Source organism: Oxyura jamaicensis, chromosome 13, assembly GCF_011077185.1.
Source record: "Oxyura jamaicensis isolate SHBP4307 breed ruddy duck chromosome 13, BPBGC_Ojam_1.0, whole genome shotgun sequence".
In the NCBI taxonomy this organism is placed as follows: Eukaryota; Metazoa; Chordata; class Aves; order Anseriformes; family Anatidae; genus Oxyura; species Oxyura jamaicensis.
This window is the reverse complement of record NC_048905.1, coordinates 17,818,194-17,838,653: the sequence shown is the minus strand read 5'-3', so window position 1 is coordinate 17,838,653 and position 20,460 is coordinate 17,818,194. Positions and strand designations below refer to the sequence as shown.

At 58.0% G+C, this 20,460-nt stretch overlaps 1 protein-coding gene across 5 annotated transcripts in view; it reads left to right on the top strand.

Moving 5' to 3' along the window:
- The first annotated feature begins 6 nt into the window (after positions 1 to 6).
- The window catches only part of SEPTIN8 (septin 8), a 38,236-nt gene continuing 17,782 nt past the window's right edge, over positions 7 to 20,460 (top strand). For 3 of the 5 annotated variants that reach the window (XM_035338364.1, XM_035338366.1, XM_035338367.1), the window contains exons 1-3: positions 12,404 to 12,518; positions 14,119 to 14,314; positions 14,999 to 15,185. In XM_035338364.1, the coding sequence (XP_035194255.1) occupies positions 14,148 to 14,314; positions 14,999 to 15,185 (354 nt within the window). In that variant the 5' untranslated portion in view covers positions 12,404 to 12,518; positions 14,119 to 14,147. Of the gene's footprint in view, positions 87 to 12,403; positions 12,519 to 14,118; positions 14,315 to 14,998; positions 15,186 to 20,460 lie in introns of those variants that run through there. The other 2 variants (XM_035338368.1, XM_035338365.1) reach the window with 2 other exon arrangements.

Here is a 20,460-nt window from a genome sequence, read left to right as displayed (position 1 = left end):
TTGGAGCCATTCCGCCGCAGCCACCCGCGGCGGGCACAGCCCCTGCAGCCCCGGCCATGGCTGCCACCGAACTGGAGCGCTTCTCGGTGAGCCGGGGCCGGGGGGCCGGGGGTCGCCGCGCGGCGCTGGGGGGGACCGGGGCGGGCCGGGGGCCGCTCGCCGGGGCCGGGGAGCGGGGCCGCCGTGGGGATCCAGCCCGGCCCCGGCCGCCCTCCGCCGGGGTTTCGGGTCCCCGGTGCCGCGGCAGCGCTGGCTCCGGGCACGGGCAGGTCGCTGCTGCCGCTGCCCTGTCCGCGAGCTGCTCCTTGCCGAGCTTCCCGAAGCCCCGCTGCGTTTTGCTGAGTCCTGGCCCTAAAGTTTCCGGCTGGAGGATGGATTTGCAGGGCTGTAAGCGACTGGAAACTTGCAGAGCGGGAAGTTGCTTGTGGGCTCGGGTCTAGGAAAGCCGCTGCTGGCAGCCCCCGGGCGGGGGGATGGAGGCGAACTCGGTAGCAAACCGTGGGGACACCAGAACTGCCCTCTGGTGCAGCCCTTTCTGCGGCTGTGTCATGTGTAACTGCTGCTTGCTGTGCCAGCTGGTGCCTGCTTGGATTTTCTGAGGTGCTACAAGAGCCTAAACATTGCCGAGCCTGGGAGAAAATTGAATTGAATCCTGGGTTCTTTGGTGTGGGTACTTCTCGGCTTGGTGTGCTTACGTCAATGCTCTGTCACTTTTTTCTTTTTTAACTAAAAGTTCCCGAAGATGCTTGGCTCCCATCTGAGCACCACAGTGAAATGGCTGCACTCCAGCATGAATTTAGTGCCCGGCTCCATTAGGAGAAAACCTGCTCACTTTGTGCAGGGAGCTAGGGTGGGTTTATATGGATCTGCAAGCTGAGCGCCTCTCTGCTGATCTCTGCCTCTGGGCTCGTTGCTTTTCTGCCCGGAACCCTGAACCTGGCAGAAGCAGGGAGAGCAGCATCTTGTTTCCATTTGATGTAGGGCAGGGGGCTGTCCCAGCTGCTCTCTTTCCTTCATCCTCTGTGCACGTCTCAGCACTGCTGCTCCCCCAGCAGACTCATGCAAGCCTCAGGATGAAGGTGTTCTGAGCCGCTCGTTCTGCAGGGCTCGCAGCTTTCTTGGTGTCACTTCACGGCGCTGTGCCTCGGAGCGTAAAGTCTGACTGGGAATGGTTTGCTTCTGCCAAGAACTGATAATAAATTCATTTACTTTTACCAGCTGTTTGTATCTGCAGTGGGAAATAATGTTGAGAAAGCCTCGGAAGGAGGTTTTTGGTGTACAGTAGTTCAGGCTATTCAGATGGGTGAGGCTATTTTAAGTGTCCAGCTGCCACTGACATCCTGGAATGTAGTGACCCTTGGGTTTGGATAATGTGCTCTGAAAACTCCCCAGATGCGTGCTGCCCTTGTGCAGTCCTCCAGAAGGCCTCTGTCTCCAGCACAATAAAGTTCCCTTGAAGTGCTGCTGTTGGAAATGACCAACAAAAGCAAATGAAAGGAAGCTCGCCTATAGAAAGCTGCCTCAGAGGCAGCAGAATCACACCAGCGGTGCTCAAGACAGCCTTTGTTTTTGTCAACGTCCTGCTTGTGAGAGAGGTCGGCTTCGGCCCCTGGAGGCTGAAGTTTTCTGCTGGGCTGCCCCAAGAACGCGATTCACCGGTGCCGTGGTTGGGGCTCGGTCTGCAGGCGTCGGTTCGACGTACCTGACTATCTTCCTTGCGGGCTTCTCACCACACTCCGATTCACAAACAGCCCCTTTCAACAGAAAGTAACGGCTTCACGTCATCTGGGCTGTGCGCGTGAGAGTTTGGGTCAGGTACGAAATGCTTTCTGTATCGTCAAGCTCAGACCTTCTCCGTTGCCTCTTCTGGACAGAACCGAGCTAGCAGACGTGGCTGCTGGCGCGGACAGTGGCAGGATCAGCAAGGTCGGTGCGCCGAGCAGGGAACAGCCCGGCCACCCTGGGCGAGTGGAAGCCAAAAAGGGATCTGCAGGAGCACGGGGGGAAGAGCTGGGAGGAGGAGGAGTGAGGGAAAAGCACCTGAAGGTGCATAGGAGAATAAATGGGACGAGATGTCAGACCCGGACTGTGAGATGGTTTTGCAGCCCCCCAGATCTGTTGCTTTCCGTTTTCAAGTAAAGCCCGTCGCTGCCTGGACCAGTCCCTTAGCGGCCTGAATGAAACGTCGGGCTGGGAGCGCAGCCGTGCGCTCGCAGACGCAGGGACGCGCGGAGGGGCAGGTGGCCTCGGCCTCCACGTTGGGCTGAGGATTAACGTGATGCCGTACGTTATGAAGATGTCACGGCTGACTGGCGTGCGTGCTGTGCGGGGACAAGGGCTTTGTGAGCGTAATGCCCAGTGAAGAGGGCCCGGGACGCGTGCATGCAGCCGTGGGCGAGCTGTGGTCGCAGGGCGGTTCCTGCCGCCCCGAGGCTCCTTCGCGTTAGCGATCAGTCGCTCGGCTTTTATTGGCCACTTTACCCAGAAGTGTTAATTTATAGTAGGTCTTGTCAGAAAAACCACTGCTTTGCACAGAGGGGAGATGAATAACGCCTTCCTCACCGGAAGGACAATGAGATTTGTTTCTTGCAGCAAGCTGTCGAGCAGCTCGGGGACTGCTTGGTGGCTACGTGTGAGCGTTACCTGCTGGAGAAGCCGATTTACGGCCCTGCCTCGTGTCCTGCCCTGACTCTGTGGAGGGAGGGGGAGCTTTGAGCTGCCGGAGCTGTGATAAACTTCATGCGTTGCTGCTGCTTCCTGTAAGCTCCTGTGTTCAGCTGCTGACTGCAAGGCTTAAACCCCCCGGTGCCTGAGGGGTCAGCGTTAGGTGAGGGACGGGTGTGAGGAGCGGGCTGAGGACAGCTCCGTGTGCTGTGGCTATGGCAGGGTGGTTGCCAGAAGCCTTGTGGCTGCTGGCCCTAAGCGTAGGCGTACGTCTTTTAATCAGGCTCTTGAGGGAAGTGCTTCTGTGACTCAGTTCCAGTGGAAATTGGGGTTTGCCTGGATTTGGGCATTCCCCCCTCCTTGCTTTTTGCCCAGCCAGTGGCACTGTTTGGAAGCTCCGGAGTTAAATTTCCCGTGTACGTTTATTTTTTCTCCCCAGTTATTTTACCTTTAGCTCTATGAAGGGTTTTCCCTGGGAAAAATCCAGGTGCTCCCCCATGCAGCGCTGAACAGAAGCGACAGATTTTTCTCCGAGCTGCTGACGTGCGCCAGGAAGCGAGCCCAGCGGGAGCAGCCCTCTCCCTCCGTGCCCTGGCCGGCTCTTCTGCCTGCAGCGTGAGCTTTTTTGGGAAGGAGGGATGGGGAAGCGGGCTTCCATTGGAGCGGGCGAATTGGTGGTTGCCTCTCCAATCCCTGCAGTCCCTCCCCGGGAGGCTCGCCTGTGCTTCTGCAGGAAGCCAGCCCCGACTGCTGCGACCGCAGGCCCAATTAGCTCAACCACAGCCCGCTGCAGCTAAACGCTTATTTTGAGGCTATGTGCTGGGAACAAATGTTGCCCAGAAAGATTTTTATAGTTTTTCCTTCCCCGCTGCGGTGAATCCAGAGCACCCCTTCCTCTTGCAGAAGAGATGCAACATGTTGTTCTGCGTGGGAGCTGCGGAGCTGCTCCGAACCGCTCGTAATCGCAGCGAGCGCCGAGGCAGTGGGTGGAAGGACGTGAGCTGGCAAATGCTGGGGCCGTGTGTGCCCTCTGCATCGGCAAAACAAACGCAAGCCCGAAGAATAACTCTTTCAGGAGGCCGGCACGGCATCGGGACTCGTCGTCAGTGCTGTGGTGGCAGCTGTCAGCCAGTCCCCAGCGCTGCTGGAAGGCCACAAGCTGCCTAAATATTATCTTCTGTAGGAGAATGCCGGCGCTGTCGCCAGCTGCGGGGAGGGACGCAGCCCCATCTCCGAGTGCCCCCGCTGTCCCCGCTCCGCTCGAGGCACGGTGCTTTTGGTGTTTGTCTGCAGGAGCGGCTGTCGTGCTCCTCTCCTTCCTGTGCTGCTTTGGCTCGGAGGCTGGGAGGGGAAGAAATGGTGTGATGCTGGTGTGGCTTCTCCTGGGTTGTGCAACGAAGCGGTGGAATTTGGGAGGCCAGGGGAGAAGCGCAGGGCGCTTCCACCCCGCCCGTGCAGGGTGGGGGTGTGCTCACGAGGTTAGCTCCGGTTACCAGCACCTGTCCTGAGCACCTTTCAGGCTGTGGCCGGGAGAAGCTGCCCTGCTGGTTTCAGGTTAGCTGTGGTCCTCAGAAATAACCCTGTCCCGTGCCGAACTTGTGATGAGCTGCGCCCAGCCTGCCTGTTCCTATCTGCCACGTACCCGGGGCTGCAGCGCGCTCCGAGGTCCCTTCCTGAAGCTCGGCGCTCAGATATGCACGGATTGTGAAAGTGCTGGAGGCAGTGGGGGGGTAGGAGAGCCCATCTCTGCTCCCAGGGGTGAGCTGTGCCGGGGAGGGCTCCTCAGGTACCTCCCTGGTCATCGCCCCCGGCCTGTGGCTGGCCGGGGCCCGTGGGGTCAGGGCTTGGAGGCACCGCTTTGTTTAGATGTGCGGATTCCTTTGTGGAGCCAAGAAGCGTCTGTCTCCCACACACACGAAATTCCTGAGATGTCAAACGGCTCGAGAGAGGTTCCCATGGAGCACCCTGCCTCAGGGCCAGCACACAGCTCTTGCTCGCTCTGCCTCGTGCAGCCTCGAAACCGGATCGCAGCGGGGAGCAGCGAGGCGAGAGCGCCTGTGCTGGATCCCTGTGGAGGATTTGGGGCTGCTGCTGCCTGAGGTGCTGCCCAAGCCTGTGCCACCCCCACGTTCCAAGCACGAGGAGACACGCGGGGAATGTCTCCGGAGTCCTCGGGAGGTGAGGAGCGTGCCAGTCGGTTCCTGCTGCAGCCGGGGCCGGGACACGTCCCGCAGCTCTTGGGCAGGCTGCGCCGTGCAGAAGCGTTGCTCTCCTTCCCCTGCCTCTGCAGCAAGGGCGTTCCAGCTGCTGTTGGGAACGCAGGTTCTGTTGTGGTTTCAGAGACCGAATAGCCCCTTCAGCCTGCCTTTTGCCACAGACTTTTTTCAGGTAGAAGTTTTCTTTTCTTTTTCCATGGCCTTGAGTCTTCAGAGAAGTCTTCTAACGCACCTGGATAATAGGGTGCCCAGCAGGCGGCTCGTTAACGTGGTGGCTGTGGTTTAACTCGGAGCTGCGTGGCCCTGGGGTGTAAAACTTCTCTTTGTGCTGTCTTGCAGGCCGTGTCCCGAGGAGGCTTGTCCAGCGGCTGGGAGTGCTGCTTGGGAGGCGCAGCAGGGTGGTAGCGTAAGGCAGATGGGGGGAAAAGGAGACAGTGGTGACCCCAACTCCTGGGTTCCCATTAGAATGTCTCTAGTCCCTTGTCTAAAAATATAAAGAACAGTTTTTTGTTTTTTTGTAATTGGGCAATAAGCTCTGGAAATGTATGTGGGAATTAGGCGGGTTTATTTTCAGTGGTAACTAAAACAAATCATCGTGGTGGCTGAGATCCAGCATGGCTCGTTCAGCAGCTGGGCAACTACCCGGTGGGGATCCGGACCCCTTTCTCCGTGTTAACACACCCCTCAGACGGCCCCAAACCTTTTCCACGGTGCTTCCTAGGGGCAGGTGCTCAGTTTCCCTCTTGGCTTTGTCCCGCATCTGTTTGTATTTCCCCTGGTCCAACCAGGAAAGATGTCTGCTCCCCTTCCTCGCGGTCACAGGGAGACGGACACGTGCTGGTGAGCACGGGAAGGTCCCCGGGTGGATGCGGGGATGGGATCAGTCTGCTGTCAGACCTGGCTGATTGGAAGTGCCATGAAATCAGAAGCCTGAGCGCGCTGTGACAAGGTAACTAGAAAAGAAAGGAGCTGGGGGGTCCTTTGTGAAGGTGCTTTGGGGGTGCTTTTGGGGTCCTTTGTGAACCGGCCGGAGGAGAAGCTGGGTTTGTGTTCTGGACTCCGCTTGGCTTTGAATGGCTCGGGGGGGCTGGAATTCCCAGGCTGCTGGAAAGCTGAACTTTCTCATCCTTTGAGGTCATTCTAGAGGAAATGTCTCTCATTTTTCGTTCCATAGTCCCCGTTTTAACCAACTTTCCTCATTCTCAGAGGCTGTGCTCGCAAACCACCGTGTGCGTAATGCCCCCAAGCCTGTTCGGTCCTTCGTGAGCTCTTGTCCGGGGCTTCTGCGATGGGACAAGCCGGTTAAAGAACAGGCTGTAGGAAGGAAGCCTGTGGAATTTCGCTTTTAGTAGAAGGAATTTTGCTTTCTGCTTTGAATTCCTCGCTGCCTTCACGTGGGTAGGTGACCACAGCACGTGCTCAGCACCCTGCGCTTCTCCACGTGTGCAGCAATGCCTGAGGCCAGCCCAGGACACACGGGGCTCTTTGAAACGCTGCCACGGCTCCGGGGTGTGCTGGTGGTTGTTGTTTCCTCCAGATGCTGAGCACCGCTGCTCACAGTGCCCTCCCTGCTCTCGGGGCTCGTGCATCTCCCCTGAGAACGGGACCAAAGCTTGTAAGAAAAGCATCGCTTCGGGCAGGGTAACCTCTGCGTAGCCCTGAGGGGAGAGCCGCAGCTTCTGGGCCTCCTGCCTCTGCTGTTGCGTGGCTGTCGTCTTACGGGGCGCGTCTTGGTGGTGGCTCCGTGTCTGGCTTCTCCAGCGAGGTTTTTGCCCGCCTGGAGTGCAGCTGGGAGGAACACGAAGAAAGGCTCGAGTGTCTGGGAAAATTCTTGGCATTCTTAGCAGAGCGGTGTAGGGGGGGGGCTGGCGATTGTTTTCCTCAGCGTGAGGTTTCCACTGGGGGCCCGCACTGCGGGCTGGGAGCTCCTGGCTGTGAGCACGCAGCAGCTGGAGGTAGAGTGTCGGCTGGGGTGGGTGTGCTGCGGCGTGCAGGGCGCTGGGAAAGAGCAGGGCGTGAAGGTCCCTGGGGCTTCCCTGCCACCGATGGAGCGTCAGGCATCACGGTGCTGCGGCTTACAGCTCTTGAGGGCTGCCACAGCGAGGAAAACACGACTGCCCTCCCTGCACAGAGCCAGCAAAGGCAGAGCTGCCCGCACCATCTGAGGTGCATCCCGTTCGGCCAGCAGGATGGACTGGGGTGGAAGGCAGCAGAGAAACTGAGGCACAGCAGGCTGATGTTGTAAGGCAAGTGGAAAATCAGCGTAAACCCCCTACCTGAAGTTCTCTCCCCCCATCTAAAGTTCTCCCCCAGTTTTTCTTCCTCCCGTTTCCCCATCTCATTTCAAAGCCCTCCACAAAGGGGATCTGGAATCTTAAGCACGTGCTTCAGATCAGCTGAGCGCTGTCAGACTCGAGTCAGGTGCTTGCTCTCAGCAAATCTGCCCGAGGGTGGTGGTGGTGGCGGCAGCGACCTCAGCCGAAGAGGTGCCGAGGTCCCCGCTGAGCAGCCGAGCCGCGGCTGTGCTCCCCTTCATCTTCAGCACCACGGGCACCCCCAGGTCACGCTCGCTGCACGTGCGAGGAAGATGGTATTTAAACGTGTGACCTGTTCCCAATGCTGCTGGCACCGTGGAGGTGCTTCTCAGGCTCCAGATGCAGTGGAGCTACCCCTCAGCTGCTGGGCTTGGCCAAAGAAACATCTCCGTGATGAAAACCCCGGGGCTGGGCTGGGATCGTCCCGAAGGGGTGGGTGACTCGCCAGGTTTCTGCACTGATCCAGAAACTGGGCCGGGCCCCAGGGCGTGCCTGCTGGGACGGGGGCGCTGGGTTTGGCTTCTGACACTGTTTGCCCAGAGGCCCGGAGGCAGGCGCTCGGCTGCCCGGTGACTCAGTTTACTTGCAGAACGTGGGTAAAGCCGCCAGCGCCCCGCGAAGATTGGTGCACTGAGGGGTGTTTGGGGAGGCCCCTTGGGCATCGCACAGCTGTGGGGTCGTGCTGGGGACCGTAAATGTATGGGGCCGGAGGCAGAGCTGTCCCCGCTGGGTTCTGCAGCAGCCCCGGGGGCAGCTCCGCTCCGAGCGGGGCCAGGCTGTGCCAGCAGCTGCCTGGTGCCAGGTTGGTGAGGCCAGGCTGCTCCACCCGGCTGTGACAAGCAGCCAGAGCTGGCCCAGGCCTTTCTGTGCTCAGCTGCAACCGAGACTCCCTGCGCCAGGGCTCAGTAACAGCCTGGCCACAGGCATTGCGGCAGGGAGACAAGGGAGCAGCATCCCACGAACCCCACTGGTATTTGGATTGATTGCCTTGCCTTGGAAGATGCCAGCCACGTATCTGGCTCATGTTTTGGTGGGCTGCAGACATGGGAAAAGGCAGCAAGATACAGGAAGGTGCCGGGTTACTCTGTTCCTCGGGGTGAGAGCCGGGAGCTGCGCTCCGTTGGTGTTTTAGCTGACAAACACTGGAGGTTTCAGTTTTCACTCCTGGTTTTCCTGAGCTGTGCGCGAGTTGCTCGTACAGAGCCTGCTGTGGCAGGGGCCAGGATTTACAACTCCCTCGTGCCAAATTCCTACTGTAAAAAAGAAGTCGTTTTATCACCACCTGTGGTTGTGGTGTTCACTTAGGCTTTGGCTTACGCGTGCGCCTTCACCTGCTCCCTTCAGGAGATCAGAGCTCCGGGGGCTGCCTCAGGCAGCAAACACGAGCACGTGGTCACCAGAGAACGCTTCTCCTTGGGATGCTTCTCAACTTCCTTATTTAAAAAAAAGGTTTTATTTCTTAAACGGCCGATGTCAGAATGGTCTCTTGTGCCCAAGCTCCAGCCTGCTCATGCTGCTCCTGGCATGAAAGCGAGGAGAGCGAGGGCAGCACATCCCCGAGCAGTCAGCTCCTCCAGGAGGATGGCGTGCCGAGCCAGCGGCTCAGCGTGGAGCCGGTGACGCCCCCCGTGGATTGTGTGGGCAGCAGGAGAGCCACTGAGTCGCTGAAAAATGTGACGATGCAACGTGAAACTGGTGCTAATTTGGAGGTGAAGCAGGAAAACCGTGATCGGGTTTATTTTTATATTTCTGAAGAGTTGTTGGCACGTTGGTTGTCGCCGCAGGCTGCGCCCCTTCTTGCATTTCCTTAATCACTGCCTCTGCCAGGGAGAGCCTGGAAGCGATCACTGCCCTGACACCTCGCAGGGACGTGGATTCAGAGCCCCAGAAATGGGTCTCTGGTCGTTTCTCCACCGCCTCCCTTACGAGAAGGGGCAGATGGCATCGTGTCCCTGGATGTGGCTGGTGGCCAGCTGCCCGTGGCTCCGGGTAAAACCCTGGTAGCTCCTGTCACGGGATCCACTGGTGGCCAGGAAGTGGCGTTCAGGGCTGTGGTGGGAAATCTGCGCTCAGAGCCATCACGAGCCCTTAATCACCACGCTGCAAAACAACCACGTGGGCTTCAGGAAGCTCGGCTGCCCCTCGGTTGTCTGCAGCCCCAGGACGGGCTCTGCCGGCCGGTCAGAAGCAGGAGAGCGACTCTCCCGGCCGTGAAATGAAGGATCTGGATCTGGTCGGGCATTGTGGAGCTTGGTGTGAGTGGGGAGGGCAGGGCTGTGCCTCTGCGTGGCTCCTGCCGAGCTGAGCCCTCGTGGCTGTGCCACGTAACCCTTGTGCCACGCAACCCGCCTGCTTCTGCCCTGGCCTCCTGCCCCTGCTGCGGGCAGGGGAGGTGAGCACGCGGCTGGCCTGGCCCTCAGCAAACGGGGAGAAAGCCCCGCTGGAATTCTGGGCTTGTTTCAAAACACCTCAGAACAACAATTGACACTGCTGCCTGCCTGCTGCCCTCGTTATGGCAGCGTTCGTGTTCCGGATCGATCGCGCACGCCGAGCCGTGCAGCCCGGTAGGCTGGCTGCGTCTGCTGGCAGGAATTCAATTCTGAGCGTGGCCTTCCTGCTCTGTTGGCAGGTGAGCCGTGTCGGGCTGTCCTGGAGCTGGGCTGGGCGAGCAGGAGCTGCCCGAAGGGGCCGGCGGTCCCATCCTGGTGCCGCAGGAGGGGGCAGCGGGCGCTGCTGGCCCGGGCGGGCTCTGCTCCGCACCAGGTGGGCGCACCGCACGCCGAGCGAGCAGAGCTCTGCACAGAACAACCCCTGGTGTTCCCAGGGCTGCTGAGCTCGTGTGCTTCGTGGCTTGGATGGGAAGAACAGAGAGAAGCTCTTCCGTTTTCTTTTCCTTGCCCTGTTACTCTGCGGTCGCTGCTGCTGTTTGCCCCAACGCAGCAGCGCAGCGCCTCTGGAGCCTGAGCGACAGCCGAGCTGCGGGCAGAGCACATGGGCTTTGGCTTTGGGATCGGCAGCATCTTGGACTTGATCCAGCTTGTTGTCGCTGCCCACAGAAATCAAAGGAAGCCGTGCGTTTCAAGGTCACCGGCAAAAACCCTTCCCCGAAGTCTGGCTCGCTGGTGTGGTGACTTGGCGAGCCGCTGCGCCTGGTGGGGTAAGGGGTAAGTCCCCTGTCCCACCGCAAGCAGCAACCAAACACTGACAAGAAGAGGAAAAGGCAGCCCGTGCAAACGCGCTGGGGCTCTCTCCGGCCGAAGCGTGACCGAGTTCTCAGTGGTGCTGTGCCCTGCTGGAGCCCGCTTCAGGAGCTGGAGCGGCGCTGCCTGTTGCCTGGAAACCTTCCTGCGAGCCGCGGGCGCTCAGCACCAGCAGAGCATCGTGTGCCTCCTTTCCAAAACGGCATTGCAGGCTTCTGCTCTGTGCTGGGCTCTGCTTCTGTTTGCTGTCTGGAAGAAAAAGAAGCGAAGTGTAGCAGCCGAACTGGGTGATTCGCCCTGGAGCAGGCCGCTCGCTGTGGCGGCGCTCGGTGCCCGCAGCGTGGCTCGAGGCAGAGCAGGGGACAGGAGCCGAGGGGATGGGCTGGGTGCCTGGGGGCCCCAAGGAGCCCACCGAGCTGCACAGGGGCTGCCTGTGCCTTGAGACAGCCCCCTTAGGAAGGGGGGAAAAAAAAAGGAAAAAAGTTTCCAGCCCCTTTTCCAGCAGACACTTGCCCGTGTTGCCGTTTCTGTGGCTGGGCTGTTGCGGTGTGTCGGGAGCTGAACAGCAGGACTTGGAGGTTCCTGGCCCTGCGGAGCCCTTCTCACTTCACTTAGCGTTTTCCTGAACGCTTGGCCACCCCGAACCCTCAGGTGCCACGTTCTCTCCCACAGGAAGCCTTTCAATGATTGCCGTTTCTGCGCAGTTAGCGAGCGCATCGATCCTGCGCGGGTGGCACAGCACCGCTCGCGGGAGGCCGCCGGCAGCTCGGCGGTGGCTGTCCGGGGAGTCCCGCAGGGGAGAGCTGGGCTGAAGCCGCCTGAAGGCTGGCAACAAGCTCAGCAGGAGCCGGGTTTGTGTGTCAGGGACAGGAGCTGCTTGGGCTGAGAGATGAAGGAGGCTTTGCCTGGAGATGCGGTTGGAAGGTTCCTGATTTCCTTGGGAATCTCGTTGCAGACCCAGGGAGATGCACATCACTAATTCAGTCACTTCTGTTTTTCTCTTGACTTTTTAAAGCCCGCCAGCCAGCCAGGGCTCTCTCGGGACGTGCTCTGCAGCCCCGTGCTCCGGGGGCTGGGACATCGAGGCTGGGTTTGGCGGGCAGACAGAGGAACCCGGGCTGAGCGAAGGACGGACACGTCTTCCCTCCACATCTCTTCCTGTCTGCTGGTGGTTAAGGTCCCTCTGGCACACAGACTGTTTATTTTTGGTTGTTTGGTGGTTTTGGGGGCTTTTTGGGCAGTGCACTGGGGTGGCATTGACTGCAGGACCCGTGTAGTTCTCTGGTACCTCTGTGCGCGGGGTGGGCCGTCCCTGGCACTGGTTTTGCTGGGCACTGATTGTTTCTAAGCCAAGCTTCCCGTGCAGGTGATCGGCTTCATCCCCCCCTGGGGGAGGGAGGAGACAGAAGGAGAAGCGAAGCGCGTGTGGGGGAGGCAGGAACAGGAACAGCAGAGAAGCGGTGGAAAACTGCGCGGTCGCAGATGGCAGAGCCAGAGGGTTCCTCGTCCTGCCTGCCCTGCGCTCCTGCAAGCGTGAGCAAACAAAACCGCGCTGCTTATGGCAGCAGCGAAGGAAAAAGGATCAAGGAGCTGGGAAATGCAGAGCCCGTCTAGCTGAATTCCGTGCTGCAGGACTTAAGAAAAGAAAATAAAAGGCGAGGAGGAGGGGGAGCGGCGAGCGATAAAACACAGCGGTGGGGTTTCCCTCGTTAACCTCCCCCCAGCTGCGTGTAGCTGGGACTCGTGCTAATATTTACTTTGCTTTGTAGCCTGGTAGCGTGGCTCTTTCTCTCTGAGGCACTTCCCCGTTAAGAGCAGTGCTCTTCCCTCTCCTTCCTTTTGTTGGTGGCTGGCAGGGGGTTTGAGATGAAGCACGGCAAAGCACAGGGTGCTGTGGGCAGCGTTAGGGTCTGTGCAGTGGCTCCTCCTTGGCCTTGGTGCTTCCTCTCGGGTCTCCGACTTGCTGTGTCGCTGCAGCTCTGCTAACCTGTCTCTTTCTCCCTGCCAGAATGAAGAGAAGAGGAACCTTTCCCTGGGGGGCCATGTCGGCTTTGACAGTCTCCCGGATCAGCTGGTCAGCAAGTCCGTCACGCAGGGCTTCAGCTTCAACATCCTCTGTGTGGGTGAGCACAGTGCTGCGGGGCCAGGGCCCAGCTGCTGGCCTCGGGAGGTTGGGGCCGTGTTCTAGGAGTCCTGCTGGGGAACAGCCTCAGCAGGGACTTAACAAACTTAGGGAGAGTCTGGGGAAAGCCTTTAATATCGACTTGCTGCCTTCAGCGAGGGAAAGGGGAGGGAAGTGTGTGGAGGGCTGCCCAGCTCTGCTCTGCAGCGGAGCTGCTGGCCCAGGCACAGAAAGAAGCAGGGAGGTGCAGTGGATGTGGCCGCAAGGAAACCAAGCGGCCTAGCGAGCTCCTGGAGGTGGTGAGGTGGTGATCTTTGCCGTAGTGGTTTGGCAATAGGAAGGGCTAAGGGAAGACAGCACGTGGTGATGTTCAGTCGATGCTGCACAGGTGTCCCAGGACAGGCACACTGCCCGTGACATGTCTGCAGGCCTGTCCTGGGCAGCTTGCAGGCACCGAGGCAGATCTCAGCAGCTCGCTGAGTGCTGTGTGCAGCTTGCTTTGAGCTCACAATGAAGAAAGCTTCCAGTGGCTGCTCCCTGTTGTTTATCCCGCTGCCCACCAGAAAGGGCCGCTTCTGTGCGTGGCCATGCCAGGCCATGTGCTGGGATCAGTGGGTACCTCTGCCTCTTCCCAGAATGTGCAGCACACTGCTTCCCCTGGTGCCCTGACCCACGCTGTCTCTAAACTTAGCATTGCTGGGCCCAGGTTTCACCCGGGCAGGATGGTGGAGGCAGTCTCAGCCCTGCTGGACAAAGCAGAGCTGTGCTCAGAGAGCTGCGAAGCTGGCCGAGGTGTAGCTGCTGTGTGGATGGAGGGGGAAAGGGTTCCAGCGGGACGGGCTTTAGTCCTTTGCCACATTAACTGTGCGTGTTGGACCACAGGTTTAGGGGTGTGGAAGAAGGACAGGCTGCTTCAAGGCTTCCAGGCAGAACAAAGCTCAGCGGCACAGTGAAATCGTGAAATCTTTATCCTTTTCTGCTGTGCAAAGAGATTTTCTGTCTGGTAGCGAGTGGTCCTTACAGGGCCAGAGCTGCTGCCTGTTTCTCTGCCCTGACATAGGCGCCCAGATTCCTCCCTGATAGGGGCCCCAAGTGTACATGTCCCCAGGGGGCTTTAATGGTAAGCTGAAGCAGTGAAGAAGCCTGAAATCTCACAGAAAGGAGTGAGAGGAAACCTCATTCCTGGACTCACCCGTCCCTTCCGTGGTACACCAGGCGTCTCTTGGCACTGATCTGCAGGTTGCTGCGTTTGGGACAGCCAGAGAGCCCTCGTCAGCGGGAGCAGCCGAGCTGCAGGCAGCCTCCCTCAAAGACTCAGAAACCTGCGAGAGCTGTGCTCTCCAGCTTCTCTGCTACAAAGTCAGCATCAATGGAGGGGGAAGGTGGTGCATTTTAGTTTGCTCTGTGGCCCTCCGTGGGGAGGTGAGACCAAGGTGCTCCGTGTTAGCTGGGCGTTATGGGAGGCCTTGGAGAATGCAGCTGCCTTTGGACAGCTGTCTGGTCACCAGCAGGTTGTGGTAACCTTTCACAGCATAACGTGGTTCTGCTCTGTAATTAATCCTCCTCAAAGTACCTGAGACCTGATAAATTCTCCTCCCCAGGTGAGACGGGCATTGGGAAGTCCACGCTGATGAATACTCTCTTCAACACCACGTTCGAGACGGAGGAAGCCAGCCACTACGAGAGCGCCGTTCGCTTGTGGCCGCGGACCTACGACCTGCAGGAGAGCAATGTCCACCTGAAACTAACCATTGTGGATGCGGTTGGATTCGGGGACCAGATAAATAAAGACGAAAGGCAGGTCTCGTGCCATCTGCTTGGCATTTCTGGGCTTGCCTCTGAGGCTTAGGCACAAATTGTACCTGCCTGTGGTGCAGCAGGGGAGGCGTCTGCGTTTCTGTTAACCTGGCAGCTCCCTGCACTGCCCCTGGCTCTGGGGACTGGGTGCAGAGCGAGCTGGGTGAGGAGCCAAAGAGACGGGGGAGGTCGCAGGACGTGTTTCCAGCAGAGAACGATGTCTTCCAGGAGCGTGAGCCGTTAACAAGCTGTCCTCAGCGCAGGGCTGGGAATTAGCTGTTCTGGCAATTGCTGGTGGCTCTGGATCTGTCTCGTTTAATTACGCAGACATCTTCTTCAGGCCCCAGGTAGAGGCTTTCTGGGACTCCAAGGTCTCTCCGTGGTCATCTGGCCTTGCTACAGCCAGATGGCTCAGCCCTGAGACCTGTGTGGAGTCTGATGTGGGGACATAGCTGTCTTCTCATGCTCCACTGTCGTTAGACTTGGCAGTGCCGCCTCGGGAGGTTGCAGCAACCTTTGGGTTGTGAGGTCTGTGTGTAAGTGCCACTTTTCTTGTTGCAAGGCTGAATTATTGGAGTCTTGGAGCTGTTTTAAACAGCATCGTGATGCGTCTAGGAGAACTGAAGTCTTCAGGCTGCTTAACTGTGAGCTCCAGTACCTGGGTTGCTAATGGTATGGTTTTAGTTACAGGCCGATCGTTGAGTACATTGATACGCAGTTTGAAAACTATTTGCAAGAAGAGCTGAAAATCCGCCGTTCCCTCTTCAACTACCACGACACGAGGATTCACGTCTGCCTGTACTTCATCACTCCCACCGGGCACTCGCTCAAGTCCTTGGACCTGGTGACGATGAAGAAGCTGGATAGCAAGGTAACGAGCTGGAGGCTGCGCTGCCCGCTTCTGGGAGCAGTGGTGTTTCTGCCAACGTTAATTGTCATCTGGAAGGCTCTGAGTGCTGGACTCTTTCCTGCACGTGAGCTGAGCGGTTTTTAGGGCTTTGGTAAACCTGAGTCTGCCCTGGTGTTGGCTGAAGTCTTGTGCATGTTTTCTCACTGGCTTTCTTGAAAAATGGCGGGGGGAAAAACTTTTCAAGCAAGAAAAAGACGCGGAGTCTGGAGCGTCCGTCGCTGTCGTAACTTCACCCGGATTAGTTCGTGTTTATCAAAGCCATCAGCTGCATCTTTGGTAACTCCTCTTTCAAGGAGTGCAGGTACAGATGTGTTCCTGCAGTTGTGTTATGGGAGCTGCAGAGCCACCTCTGCTGTCCTGACGTGCCCTCAGGGGGAGCGGGGCTGGAAGCAGCCCGACAGTGAACTTCCCGAGGCTGTGGCTGTGCAGAGGAGGCTGAGGAGGAGCATCAGCTGTGTGTGAGGTGACACTGCTGGAAGTGCCAGATGACCTGTTAGGAGATCACAGCATCTTGTGGAAGCGTAAATGCGGAGAGAAACTCCCAAGGTCATCAGCACCCTGGAAGTGGGTTATGAGAGGGTCCAGCTGGGCTCGTTGCTTTGTGCAGAAATGATGCCTGGGGGCAGCGGGTTAACCGACAGGGTATTCCTGCAGCTCACAGGAGCTTTCTGACACAGTTCTGGTTGTTCTAGCTGACTTCCAGGGAGCCGCAGGAAAGCTCCAGAGGTCACTAGTGACAGCAGCATCTCTTCCCCTCTTAACAAGAACTTCCTGTCTTCAAGAGCAGCACTTAGCAGCGTGGTGGTTCCTCTCGGGTGGCAGGCACTGGTCGGCTCATGCAGAGGGCAGATGAGGCAGCCGGGACCCGCAGGAGCTGGGGATGCCCTGAATTGTATCTAGGGAACATGCTCTTCCCTGGCTCTTGTCCACGTGCAGCTCTATTGGACTTTCCTGGTGGGAAGAGTTCCCCGTGGCAGGGTCCCTGCTGCTTGCCCTCGCCTCCCGGGGCAGCTGGCCTACTTTTCCTTGGCCCCTCTCCAGAGTAGGCGCTGGCTTCCCATCCCGGTGGCCTGTTTGTAGCCACGGGGGCTGTTACACTGACTGCTCCAGGAATCCAAAAACTTCCCCTTCATAAACTCTGGCTCCTGGCGTCATGCCAGCGTGACGTGTTCCCAGAAATATGCTTGGAGGAAAGCTTTTGCACCGTTCCCATTGGTGCTGGTGGTCCCACACCGCTCCTCTCTTCCTTCCCTCCTGCAGCCCCTGCTTCTCCCATCTCCTGGCTGGCTTTAACGGGGGCCTTGCGTAGTACCAGGATAAATCCTTCGTGCTCGTGCAGAGATGGGAACTTTGTGCTCGCACGAGCTTTTGTATCTCTAAACTTCCACTGAAACGGTTGTCCCTGAAGTCGCTTTGTCCATTTGCTCCCATCTCCCTTCCTCCCTCGGTAAAACCTCCTGGATTTCGTGGTGCGGCCTCACACAAGGACGCACGATGAAACCAACAAGCGGAGCCATCGACCTCCTGTGCACCTCAGGGCTTTGGTGCATTTCTCCAGCGGTGTCGTCCCAGAACTTCAGTGTGCTTCCAGGCACTCCTGGAGGACCGGCACCTGGCAGCCCGTGCCCTTCATGAGCTGTCTGTGCTGGGAGGCCAGCGCGTGTGTGCAGCTGGGGCGCGCTGACATGTGTCTGCCATGGGTGAGCACGCCTGGACCTGGCTTTGCTCTTGGGAAGCTTTGTGTGGCTGCTGGCCTCGGTCTTACAGCTGAAGAGCAGGGAACACAGAGGCAAAAAGCGTAGGAGAGGCTTTATTGTGTGCTCTGCTGGTCCGCGTCTGGGTCAGGAGGGTTGTGCAGGGACCTGGCGCAGCGACACCTTCCCTTTGGCACAGCAGTGGCGTGGCATCAGCTGTGGGGCAGGCTCTGGGATGCGCTGGGTTTGTGGGGAACCTTGCTTAAAGCATGAAATTCACAGAATCCCTTCTGGGTGAAGCTGTTTTGTAGACAGAAGCTTCCATTGTACTGCGCTACAATATCTGGCTGAGCTCTGGGCCAGCTGTTGCAGGGGTATTTCCTTACAGCCAGAGAGCCAGAGGCACCTCCAGAGCTGGTGCCAGGGGGATGGGGAGGGCCGGGGCTGGTTGCGGGACAGAAACCGTGTGTGACCTGGCCAGGGGTTAGCTTCCCGTTGGGCTTAACCCGGGAAAAGGAGAGGGGAAATAAATACCGTAAAGAAAACTGCATCTGTATCAGACAAAAAGGTGATTTACTGATTTATTACAAACATCCCTGCCTGGAAGGGGATGGCCTAACTGTGTGCTGCTGTGGGCGGCCTGGGGCTCTGTCTGCAGTCCCTGCGGGGTTTGCAGCCTGTGTACGCTCTCACCAGCTGTGGCTAATTGCTTGTCCTTTGTGAGCTGACACGTCCTAGGTGGGTGACAATGCCTCGGGCCAGTTTGTGCCTCTGCTGTGTGGCTTCTGAGGGGGCGTCTGGCTGTTGTCTGACTTGCATCTGGGAATGCCTTGGAGATAGGAGAAACCCGCTTTTATTTCACAGGGTGGGAAGGCATGTGGTCTTACTATATTAGGAAAAATAATTTTCTGTCAACTTACTTATTTGGGCACATTCTTGTAGGCTTTATTTTTGGAGCTGAGAAGCTCTGTGGTCAGCGGGAGCCGGGGAGGAGGCGCGCTCGGTGTGCGCGTGGAGCTCGCTATCTCGGCTGAAGCGCAGACTTCCTCTGGCCGTGAATTCCAGCCAAGACTGCCAGCACGTGGACTGACGTCCGTGCAGACACTGCGCCTGATGCAGTGGGATGACAATCCACTAATTAATGTAATGATTTTGATACTCGATTGTTAAATGGAGAATAGCGCTCTGCCACCATGAGTAGTAGGATGTCGCTCTGGGGTTTTGCCTACAGCCCCAGGTAAAGACTCTGTGGAAGTACAGGCGGAGGCAGAAACCTGCTGTGGTTCTGGCATTACCTTTTTCTGGCCTTTTAAAGCCTGTCCAGGAAGGAAAGGAGAGGTGACTTTCATCTCTAGCTAGCTGTGTATTGGTTTGCTCGTCACTAACGGTGAGCCGTAGGCTGTGGCCTTTGCATAGAAGCGGTCGCCCTCCTGGAGCACCTTCTGCCCAGTCCTTTTGAGTCCCCCTCCCTTACGATAAAGGGATGAGCTCAGTCTAGCCTTGGACAGCTTCTTGGGCGTCAGTGCTCAAAAGCAGAGAAAGGAGAACAGCAGGATAATTACATGTTGTTCCAGGTAGCGCTTGTTAACTGTGGGATTTCAGCTGGGGGGTTCCCAAGACATGCATGAAATCAAAAGAAAAGCAGTAATTCATTTATATTTATATATACAAAATAAAGGAACTTGCAAGGGAAGGAGAGGGAAGCACAGAAGTACCCCTAAATGGTCTCAGCAGTCCTGGAGAGCTGGAATTGAGCAGGAAGAAGGTAGCATGGTCGGTGTAGCTGCATTCCGGGTAGGTCCTGATGTCTCTCTATATATTTAAGAGCAGCTGCACATATTTTGTCAGGTGTCAGGAAAAGACAGAATGATCCAGGACAAATTTAGCTAAAAAAAAAAAAATCAGAGCCTACTGCGAATCTTTTGCTGCTAATTAATTGTTGGCATTTGTTTCCGTGTTGGCTATTGATTACTGGAAATGCAACAGCCTGCCAAAGCCCTTTTGGGTTTTGAACTCCGTGGCAGCACATCCTGATGGACTTGCCTTTGCAAAGTGTGAGGAGCGTGGTTAAAGGGACCCAACCCAGCTCGGTGTTTTTGCTTCTCGGAAAAAGAAGGGGGGGTTAGGCCAGCTGAAAACGGCCTGATACCGCCCTCGGTGCTGCTCTGTCAGCGTGCCTAGTGGGAAGGGCTGCAGGGCGTGAAGCCTGCGCACAGCAGCTCCCCGGCAGGGCCTTTCCCGTGCAGATGGGGCTGAGCAGGGGCTGGGCGAGCCCTGAGCTGACCCTGCTGCGTGACGTGGGGCTGGGCTGCCTCTGCTCGCAGGTCAGCGAGGCCCAGCTGCGGTCACGGCGCTTTCTGTCTTGGTAATGAGGACACCTGCCTGCTGAGGGGCGCGGGGAGACCTGCAGACCTTGTTCCGTGGTTTCCAGGTCATGCTGCTGAACTGGGGACATGGCCGGCCCCGAGCTGCCGGGGAGGCAGCCCGCTGGTGTCAGGAGCAGAGCTGCTGCTTGCAGACCTGCTGTGGGCAGGGAATACTGCTGGGGGCAACGGGCACGTGGAGGCAGCGCCCTTCTGGAACAAGGAAACACACGGTATTTAGTGAGTGCCGAACCAGAGGGGGGAGAAAAAGCAAGAGGTGTGGAAAAGCACCAAGCTGCAGAGAGAAGTGGAGCTGGGAAGGGAAGGGTCACTTAGTTCAATGCCGCAGACCAAGCGGCTGCGCTGAATTGCTGCTCGGCAGGCCAAAAAGCGGGGGCTGTGGGGAAGTGTTAGGTGGCAAATCGGGCTGCCGTCTTGGTCTGAATGCCTGAATTTTACTGCTCCGAGTCTGGCTGCTGGTCAGGCAGAGGGGTTTTGTTGTTGTTTGTTTAAGCAGGGGCTGCAGTACCGCACTTGGCTTTTCTGAGCACAGCAGCGTTTCTCTGGCAGGCTCCCGGGGCAGATCCTGCCCTGCTGTGGCTCCGCAGCACAGAAGGATGTGGGACAGGGCCCGGGGGGATCTCCCCACCCCGCCGCTCTCAGGAGGCTTTGTGAAACTGATGAAGCTGTGGTGTGGTGAGCCTGGGGACTGCTGGTGTGAAACCAAAGCTGAGCAACACCAGCTTGACGGCACACCTCCTGCCTGCCTTATGGCACTCTGCACCTTCCCTGGGGGGCTGCAATCCCTGCGGTGTGTGAGTTGGGATCCTCACCCAGAGGCTCGGGGGTCCTCGGGGTTCCGCAGAAAGGATCTGCAGCTGCTGGCAAAGCATCTGAGGAGTCCGTGCTCCTCCTGCTTAGACACGGGAAGGTTTCACAGCAGCATTTCATCCTCACACAGCCGGAGCTGAATGGGTGATAACGTGAGATGTGACAGCCGAAATGTCTCTGTCTCCACTGAAGCTTGTAACCAAACACACAGGCAAGGGCAGGGGCTTTGATCTGCTCGCTGCGTGTGAGTTGCGGGCTGTTTGTCTTCGCTTTATCTGGAAGTCCTGTAGTCAAATCACTCCTGGAAAACTCTTCCCTCTAGCGTTCAGCTGGGCTTGTGCGGCAGCT